The sequence below is a fragment of the Rhodamnia argentea genome, chromosome 3 (genome assembly GCF_020921035.1).
Source record: "Rhodamnia argentea isolate NSW1041297 chromosome 3, ASM2092103v1, whole genome shotgun sequence".
Classification (NCBI taxonomy): Eukaryota; Viridiplantae; Streptophyta; class Magnoliopsida; order Myrtales; family Myrtaceae; genus Rhodamnia; species Rhodamnia argentea.
This window is the reverse complement of record NC_063152.1, coordinates 28,510,598-28,520,239: the sequence shown is the minus strand read 5'-3', so window position 1 is coordinate 28,520,239 and position 9,642 is coordinate 28,510,598. Positions and strand designations below refer to the sequence as shown.

General features: G+C 42.7%; 1 protein-coding gene across 1 annotated transcript; it reads left to right on the top strand.

Moving 5' to 3' along the window:
- Positions 1-4,724: 4,724 nt before the first annotated feature.
- Positions 4,725-8,889, top strand: LOC125314442 (U-box domain-containing protein 33-like). Its single transcript, XM_048276702.1, has 8 exons — positions 4,725-5,141; positions 5,439-5,566; positions 5,750-5,871; positions 6,142-6,246; positions 6,501-6,885; positions 7,014-7,118; positions 7,337-7,804; positions 7,963-8,889. The coding sequence occupies exons 1-8, from the start codon at positions 4,904-4,906 to the stop codon at positions 8,653-8,655; spliced, it is 2,244 nt and encodes a 747-aa protein (XP_048132659.1). The 5' UTR covers positions 4,725-4,903; the 3' UTR covers positions 8,656-8,889.
- The last annotated feature ends 753 nt before the right edge of the window (positions 8,890-9,642 follow it).

Sequence of the window (9,642 nt, the reverse complement as noted above, 5' to 3'; positions counted from 1 at the left end):
TATCTTGAGGGTTAGCAAGGAATTAGGGTGAGTAACATAGTTATTGGTGCCTTAAGGGCAGGAGTGGCAACTAATGTTCTTTTTAGTAAGAATTCTCATGTCATCATCCAGCTCTTTTAGAACAAAGTTGACGGGGTTCCGTACATAAAATATCCCATAAAGGCTGAGAGGTTTATACAACCAAAGAGATGGAGGGCCTTTGGAGGCTATTCATTCATCACAATGAAGTTCGACATTTATTCTTGGATTGGGCTGCTTGAATTATCGACGAGGCGGCTGGCCCAAGGAATGGCAAACAAAGTGTGAAAGGCGATCGGTGCAGCATGAGATAACAAATCTAGTCTTTTAACTAAGATTTCAAATGGCTGTCGCGGGACTTTGGAGGCCATCTTGGATCCTTTCACTGTAGAGTGGCCCTATATGCTGGCTGAGGAGTTGAATCGGTCGGCTTTGAGATGCTGCGAGATGAGCAGAAGGAATAGGCCGGATCTCCGATCAGACATGTGAACGGTGCTCCAATCCATTGGAGATTCATGTCTACGAATCCAGACTTCCGAATACTCATGAGAGCTATAGATGTTATGGATGTGTACTTTGAACTTCAAGACAATTGACTTTCCGGGTCATGTGTGGCAGTCGTCTGCGTATTTAATAGCAAGGAAACCCAAATGCCTTTGCCTTGTGCTGCTCAGTCCTATTAAATTCACTTCACCCCCACAAAAAATTCCCTGGAAAATATACGATTCTCTGGATCTTTCCTATCTTTTACGTGCTAGACTTTCTCGCTCTTGTTTCCACTTGAATTTCTACCTCTATGTTCTGACTTTAGGGAATGTTACGGCCGGTATTCTTCACCCGCTGTCGGCTCCACCATAGTTTAACCCTAAGAGTGTTGCCTACCTATTCTTCACTTTAGGGAATGTTCTTATCTCGTGTTACTTAATACCCATAAGCAGTCAATTCAAACATAGGTCATGATAAAATTCTAGTGTCCATGCAGCCCAAAGAGTTTCCTCTCAAATACATGCAAACAATACTTCACTTCTTTCTCAAAAACACCAATTTTCAGAGATAAGAGTCAACCAGGCAAAGTTATGAATATATCATATGTCTCAGTAGAATTAAACCTATTACTGTCGTGTCAATTTATTCCTAAACTTGATTTTTTTTTGCCAATTTCAGTCTTAAAACCTTTTGAATTTGTGTTAATTCAGTCCACCCGACCAATCTTAACCCAAAATCGCTAACGTGGACACCGACCGTTCAATGTGACACGATCGGCGTTGGCATGGATATTTTTATTAATATTACGATAATTTTTTATTTTTTATAATTTTTTATTTAATTTTTTTTAATTTTCTGTACTTAGGACTAACGAGGGTGCTGCGGCCCTCACTAGGTCTTGGCAAGAGCGGTGTCCTCGCTTGGCTAGATTTGGCAAGGGTGTCTCCGCCCTCTCATGTGGTTGACGAGGGCGTCCTAGCCTTTGCTTGTGACCAGCGAGGATTGGCCAATGACCCTCGCCGGCCCTAAGTGCAAAAAATAAAAATAAAAACTAAAAATATTATTAAAAAAATAAAAAATTAATTAAAAAATATCAACATCAGCGCCACCAGTGTCACGTAGGACGGCCGGCATCCCCGTCAGCAATTTCTAATTAAGATTGGCCGGATAGACTAAATTAATACGGACGTAAAAAGTTTAGTATTGAATTGACCAAAAACAATGTTTATGACTGAATTGACATAATTACAACGAGTTAACTTTTTAGGTAATTCTTCTCATATGTTTCTCATTACTTCGTTAGTAAAATCAGAAATGACGTTGTATGGGCATGTGTGGAGAGTTATAGTAAAAAAGCTCATGGAATTGGAAAACCATGACGAAGGATCTTAGTATAACTCCATAGTGTACGGTATTTAGCCTACAAGTGATGTTGCATGAACTTCCATATACATATTTTTTTCCAAAAGAAGTATGTTGGAACGTTTCTTTCTTGCCATGGCGTTTGACTTTTGGTCTCGAATATTCCCACATGATTATTCGTATATGCCTCTCCGAATTTCCTTGCTTAGGAATCTCGTAGACATACAATATAGTTTAGCGTAGGGATAATTCTCCCATGATGTCTGCCATGGTCGGCAAAGCATAAGGTACACACATATACCAACCTTTTCCTTATTATATGTCCATTAACAGGAAATCGCCGATTCCATCCACCAACAACCGAATTTGACGACAATAAAATTTTGCAAATTAATTTGATGGCCCTAGCATGGCGATGCCACAGTTAGGTGATCGCTCTCTAAACCCTTGCCGTCTCCTTTAAATCGAAATAGACAAAGAAATAAGTAAGCAGATGAAGATTTATTCGAGGCTTTCGCGATTCCATCTACCGAGGATCGATTTAGATGGAAATAAAATTTCAGGAATCAATTTTAGGAACTGATGGCGATGCCACGCCTTGCGCATAGGAAATAGTTCGATCGTGGCTTCTTCTTTCAGTGTACCTGCGGACGAGGTCCCTTTCCGGTAATAGCCCCCACCAAGGAAGGTTTATGCAAAATTAAAATCGTAATTAGTTGGGGTTGGAAATTCTAAGCCCTAATAAATACAGATTAAGAAGAGCAAACGCGCTTCGTACCAAACTAGTTTGTGCTGAGCTCGATCATGTGCTGGCACATTGCTAAATGACCAATGAAGTCAAAGTCGTTTTGGTTCCATTCCAAGTAGAGAAGTTGTCTTTGAATTTAAAGCACGGTCGTGTCTTTTTATTAGGGACAAAACCAACCACAAAAGAGAGACCAAAATTCAACGATTCTCTTATTCGCTAGGAAAACTCTAGGATGGAACCCGTCGTATTTCTTAGCTGGAAATGGACTTTTCCACAAAGTTATCTGTTATCCATTTCTTCCCATGGCACGTGAGATATTATCAAAATTAATGATTTATTAAATCGCAATATTTAAAGAGTTAGGTGACAACGAAACAATAGGCGAATTTAATTTTCACGTGATAGCTAATAAATCGTGCTTGAACAATTATTTCTAGATCTATCTATCGGGGTCCAACCACCATAAATTGGGTCTTACCTGCTTCTAAACTTGTCGATTATTTAAAAAAAAAAAAAACCTTGTCGATTATCAATATAGCCTTCTTACATCATATGCCAACGTTGTCGGAATGAAAAGCCTAGGCGGTTGAATATTCCTAACACCACTTTTTGTCCGCACAGATTGAATGAATATTCCCAACACCTCTTCCTAATCTAGCAGGCTGTTAGTAACAGCGTTTGGCATCGAACTTCTGTTAATTGGAATTCCGTGATGGCGTGCAGTGCTCTTGTACCACCATTGTTGTCCTTGTGCGATGACAAACATATCGAGGAAATGCTCCAATCAGTCCTGAATCTATTGTGCGGGTGCCGGTTCTGTTATAAGTTTTTTAATTTTGCCAATTGAATCACAAATTTTTGCACAAAATTTCAATCTAGTCCTCTCAGTCAATTTCTGCTTTAGATCACCGACGAGGCGGTGTGTCATAAAGGAGGATTGGCGATGACCATAGCCACACACAGTCAGCGATTTCCGGCAAAAATAGATTGTGAAGTGTTGCTTTGAAATCCCACGCAAAGGTTTGAGGCAAACTGGGAAAATTGAAAAGTTTAGTACCGAATTGCCATCCGTACAAAAATGTTTAGAAATGATCGAGTAATATTTCCCCAAATGAATTTAATCTAAAGGTCTGTTTGTTTGCAGGAAAACTGTTCTTCGGGGAAATTGCTTTCCACCTTTCCGGTGTTCGGATGGCAGAAATCTAATCGACCTATAGAAAACGGTTTCTATGGACCGAAAACAACAAGCTTAAATTAGGGAAAATGGCTTCCCCTTCTAGCAAGGAGGAGACAACTTTCCCCCAACCGCCAAATAAATGAAAACCAACCACTATCCAGGAAAGCGATCTCTGTGGAATTTTTTTTTTTTCCGTTATCATGAAATTTTCAGTGAAACAAATGCGCTCTGGATTAGATTAACATCGGAGGGATAATTCTGAATCATGTGAATCCATCATATGTAACTCATTGCCAAGAGGACAATGCGGGGACCGTCGAGGAAGAGGTTATACTCCATTTTGCTACCTCTTTCCCATAGCCGGATCAATGGGAAAGGGGAAGAAAATTCAGCTGGGAGCCAATGGACGGCTTCCTAGCCTTTCACTTCACCTTTGCTAAGGCAAACGAAAAAAAAAAATCCACAGCTCACAGTCTTGGCCTCAGAAGTCAAGACAGAGACATCAAACTTGGGCTTCAAGCTCGCCCCTTCAATCCAAAGTCTAGCGTCATTGTCCTCGCTCCGATGTTTCTGCAGATTTTTAAGGGAGAAACACGATCCAACTGCACTCCACGTCGTCAAACACGCACCGCACACGGGAGCCGGACCAGTACCCCTCTTGGTCATGCAATGGAACCTTCCCGCTCCAAACATGGCATTGTACAGAAGAAAAGTACAGGAAAGTCTCCTTCGACATGGTGTTTTGGGGTGAAAAAATAACTTTAGAAAAACACCGAGATTAAATTAATGCATATGATACTATTGATTCGGTAGCCTGACGTGGCGGAAATAATTGTGTTCGCTTTGACGAAGCCCCACCGTGAAGTTGCTCAGTCATTACCAGAGGAAAGAAAGAGAGTTTTCGTTGGTTTCCTGGTCTGTGCTGTCCGGATTACTTCAGCTCTAGGGCAAACCAACTCTTTATAAAAGACAAACCACTTCACTTCGTTTTCGTGTCTCAGAAAGTTCCCATGCCTCGCTTTCTGTTTCTCTCCTGAGCTTTGGCTCCCTTTCTTCTTCTGTTAAGCAGAGCCGCCAGTCCTCATCGTCTTAACTGGCACTTGGCGGGCGATATGGCCGTGGTAGCTCGTATCAGACTCCCCGAATTCGGGGCCCCGGAGATCGTGCCGAGCGTTCGCGGGGTTGCATCTGAACCGGCGACGCCGGTGTACGAACACAAGATTTATGTCGCGGTCGGGAAGGATGCGAAAGAGAACAAAGCGAAGATTGCTTGGACGGTGCACCAATCAGGAAGAGACTTCAAGATCTGTATCATTCATGTTCTGGTTAGATCACGGAGGATCCCCATGGGTAAGTCAGCGTTTTTTTCTTGTGTTTCCTTTGCATATATTTCCATCCACCGATCTTAGTAAGAATAAGAACTTACCATGCTCTCTCGCATGGATATACTAATACACGGATCTTCCATGATGGACAATGGTTGTGCAATAAATTAAAATTCCCTTCGAGGGTTTCCCGATGGAGGGCCATATTGGATATCCTATTGCTTTAACCTGTTCTATTATCGTCGAATATCATTCTTTTTTCCGCATTCTTTCTTGCAACGGATTAAAGCAATTGTGCTGTAAATTTGCCTTTGGTTTGCAGGAGGCCTGGGTGCCGGACTCCCCGCAAGCTCGACAAACGAGATAAGGTTGAGTGAACACAGAGAAAACGAGAAGATAAACATGGATAAAATCTTGGACAACTGCCTGCTCGTTTGTAAACAGATGGGGGTATATTTACTTTCTTCTTCTTGACGATGAATTGTCTTGGTCGATGACTTCTTAACAAAATGATAGTGAATCCCACTAATATATATATATGATCCTTGCGTTTTACATGAGCATATATGCTTCTCTCCATTTTCGGAGGGGAGAACAATAATGAAACAAATTCATTTATTTATTGGTTAATAGGTACGAGCGGAAAAAGAATACATAGAATCGGACAGCGTCGAAAAGGGGATCGTGGAGCTCATTGATCTGCACGGGATCAGAAAGCTTGTGATCGGTGCGGCAGCAGACAGGCGCTATTTCAGGTGCGGACAAAAACAACAAGACACCCCCCACACAAGACCGTGGTCCTGTTCATTCCAAATCTACCCTCTTCTTAACGAAATTGACATGCTTGATTGGATCCTTCAAACCAATGTCTATGCCTTTATCAATCCTTAAAGATGTTTTGTACATATAAGATCTTTTTAGGGAAGCCGGTAGCAATGTCTTGGTTCGCTCCGAGTCCATTATGTTTTGTCTTATCTGAGTTACAACAACCTAATTCCTTGCCTTCTCTGGTTTTGAATGGGCAGGAGGATGACCGAAATCAGGTCCGACAAAGCCATCTTCGTTCGCGATAAAGCGCACATCTCTTGTCACATTTGGTTTATCTGCGATGGCCACCTTATTCACACAAGGTTATACCTTCTTTCTTTGAATGATGTGGCTAAATACTTGGGAAATTTTCGGGTGGGGGACGATGGCAAATCAGTTTCTCGAGATCCACATGTGTCTAATTGGCTCATAACACAATGAATCGAATTTTAGAATGAAATTGAGCACAAGTAGGAACGTTTATGGGCTCGGACTCTTGGTAAGGACGATTAATTTATAGAGTGATGTGACAATTTTGGTTTCACCGTAAAGTTGTTTCCTTTCCTTGTCAATATAGGGAAGCTCGGACGGTTCCAGCAGTTGCAGAAGTTCCTACTAATGCGCCATCGCCGACGACACCAACCCCTGGAGCCGGGATGTCAGTTCTCTCAAAGTCAAAATCCACCACGCTGAAGAGGAGTAGCACGACGAAGTTGAGCAATCCATTTCAAGACATGGTGAAAAGAACCTTCTCTTGGAACACCGACCAACGTGCGGTGATGCGAATAGCTTCTCCTTCTTCCTCGGATAGCTCTCCAGAGCAGCCCAATTCAGCAAGCATAATGCCGGCAAGGCAAGACACTTTCCAAGAACTCGAATCAGCTTTGACGAGTCTTTCCCAACGTCCGCAGTCGATGCAGTCGGTCTATCATACCAGCCAGTCATCAATTTCCAACACTCAGGTATGCGCAAAACTAAGACAACCATTGTCGTTTTCATGTTCTCTAGCCAGGAAGTCATGTCTCTAGCCTTTGCTTGTCCTATTTTATAGCCAGGACAGAAATATCTCAACTTTAGCTAATTGTAACAGGATATGAATGATGCGCGAGAAGATGAAGAGCTTGAGGAGGGAGCGACGACTTGTGCTGAAGCGGAAGTAGATATCACCGAAGGCTGGCCAAAGGATCCCGGAAAGGTAAAACGTCCAAATAAGAAAATTGACAGCCTTTGCTATACATCGACCCAGATGCTCTGATATTTGTACATTGTTCATCCTAAAATGCAACACATAGATGTCATGTATGACATAATTTAGGTGAAGATGAAAGATGATTTATTGACTTGTGGCAAAAGATAAAAGATGAACTATTGATCGTAGCATTATGGGTAAACTTTAAGCGGAAGTGTCTGCAGAGATTATATGCTGAGCAGTTGGAGGAAGAACTTGAGAAGTTGAAGGATCAACGAGACAAATTGATGGAAGAACTTCACATTGCTCAGGCCCGGAAATCGCAGCTCGAGAACCAATTTGTGGAGTCCGACCAGAGCAGAAAGGAGTTGGAGCTGAAAATCATTGAGAGCGACGAAATGTTGCGGACTTTTAGACAAGAGCGAGAGCTGCTGCGGATCGACCTTGATAACGCACGGGAAAAGGCCGAGGAGGTGAGCAGAAGAAGCAAAGGAGATTCCTCGGGCACAAAGTACTTCTCTGAGTTCTCCATGACCGAAATCACGGAAGCTGCGCAGAACTTCCATGAATCCTTGAAGATCGGAGAAGGCGGTTCTGGGAGCGTGTATAGAGGCTTCCTTCGACATACGCGAGTGGCTATAAAGATCATGAAATTTCCTGGAATGCAAGGTTCAAAAGAATTTCAACAGGAGGTCAGAATTCTCGAGTCTCTACTCGTTTTCATGTTTTCTCCAAACCAATGTTAGGAATAATAAAAATATATATAAAGACTTGGTTCGTCATGAGGCAAAATTGTTTTCGCCAATAATGTCATTGTTGATCATCGAACTCTTGATTGAATGTCTCACAGGTGGATGTGCTGAGCAAGGTGAGGCATCCTCATCTCATCACGCTAATCGGCGCTTGTCCCAAGCCGTGCACTCTTGTTTACGAATATATACCAAACGGTAGCCTCGAAGACTGGCTCCGCAGCAGGGACAAGGCGAAGCAACTGCCGTGGCAAGCCCGCATACGCATCGCCAAGGAGCTCTGCTCCGTCCTGGCCTTCCTCCACTCTTACAAGCCTCACAGCATCGTCCACGGGGATGTCAAACCGGGGAACATCCTACTGGACGAGCATCTCATGAGCAAGCTCAGTGATTTCGGCATCTGCCGACTGCTGTCTGGCGGCCAGCGCTCGATCAACAACACCACCGTAGCGTACCCGACCGACCCGAAAGGGTCGTTCGGGTACATGGACCCCGAGTTCCTCGTCACGCGAGAGCTGACCACGAAGTTCGACGTTTATTCTTTCGGTATTATACTGCTTGAGCTTTTGACGAGGAGGCCCCCCTTAGGAATAGCGAATGTAGTGCAAAGGGCAATTAGCACAGGGACTTTGGACGCCATCTTGGATCCTTTGGCTGGAGAGTGGCCCTATATGCTGGCTGAGAAGTTGACTCGGTTGGCTTTGAGGTGCTGCGAGATTAGCAGAAAGAATAGGCCGGATCTCCGGTCAGAAGTGTGGACGGAGCTCGAATCGGTCGCCGCTTCCTATCGATAGACCAAGACTTCTGAATATTCAGTATTGAGCGATATACATGTTCGGACGTGTACTTTACTTCATGTAAATTAAATTTCCAGGTCATGTGTGGCGGTCGTCGGTGTGTGCCGGCCAGTTTGTGTGCATGTACATGCATAGGTTTTTCGCTTCGTCATGTGTTGAGCTATCTTGTTGAAAGTTCTTTCTGTATATACCCACCATTGCTCTTATGAATAGATTTTTGCTGTGCATTAAGTACATGGTCATTGAGATGGGATTGCCTAATTTTATGCAGAACTAGACCCGCATATAGAGCAGCAAGCAAATCCAATGCCTTGCTATGCTCTTTAGTCCTATTATATCCACTACCCTTCCACGAGCAATTCTCGTGGAATTAATTGGCCGATTATGCAGCATACCTTCCGACATGCCGGTCTCGCGTCTTCACTCTCAAAGTTGGATCAGTTCTCATTTGCTCTATTCGTATCGGCCATGTTATTGCGTGCACTGGCGGCATTTAAACCTGAATTATGAAAATCTTGCGAGATCAGCCAGATCTACGAATCACATAATGTGCTCATGTTGACAAGCGAGAATTTTCAATACTTTAGAATTGCGAAATGATTAGTCGTACGAGATCAGATTCGTTTTTTCACCTACTTCTCATTGGGTTATCCTTTCTTAGTAACATCGAAAGATATATCTGCACAACATTAACGGATGGACGAAATCGTCTATAGAAATTTGGTGCAACACAAAAATGAAAGAACAGTTTGTTGTTTATACGAGCCACTCATCAATCACTGAATAAATTATTTGAGTTACAAGTAAACATCGGCATGTTTTCTTGCCAACTACTTTCTTTTCTTGGTGAAATTGTAAGCTATTGACGTAGTCAGAAAATAGAAGATTAATCGACCGATAAGGATTGGATGTTGGATGGGGTAGGATAGCGATTTTTTTTTTTTTTTTTTTGGTCGGAAAAAAACTGGCATTGCTACTAAATAG

Bases quoted from the DNA above. Each gene is read 5' to 3' on its own strand.
- LOC125314442 (XM_048276702.1), top strand. From the start codon at position 4,904: ATGGCCGTGGTAGCTCGTATCAGACTCCCCGAATTCGGGGCCCCGGAG. The intron at 6,247-6,500 runs GTTATACCTTCT...TTGTCAATATAG, and splicing joins GGCCACCTTATTCACACAAG to GGAAGCTCGGACGGTTCCAG. The intron at 7,119-7,336 runs GTAAAACGTCCA...AAGTGTCTGCAG, and splicing joins GGCCAAAGGATCCCGGAAAG to AGATTATATGCTGAGCAGTT.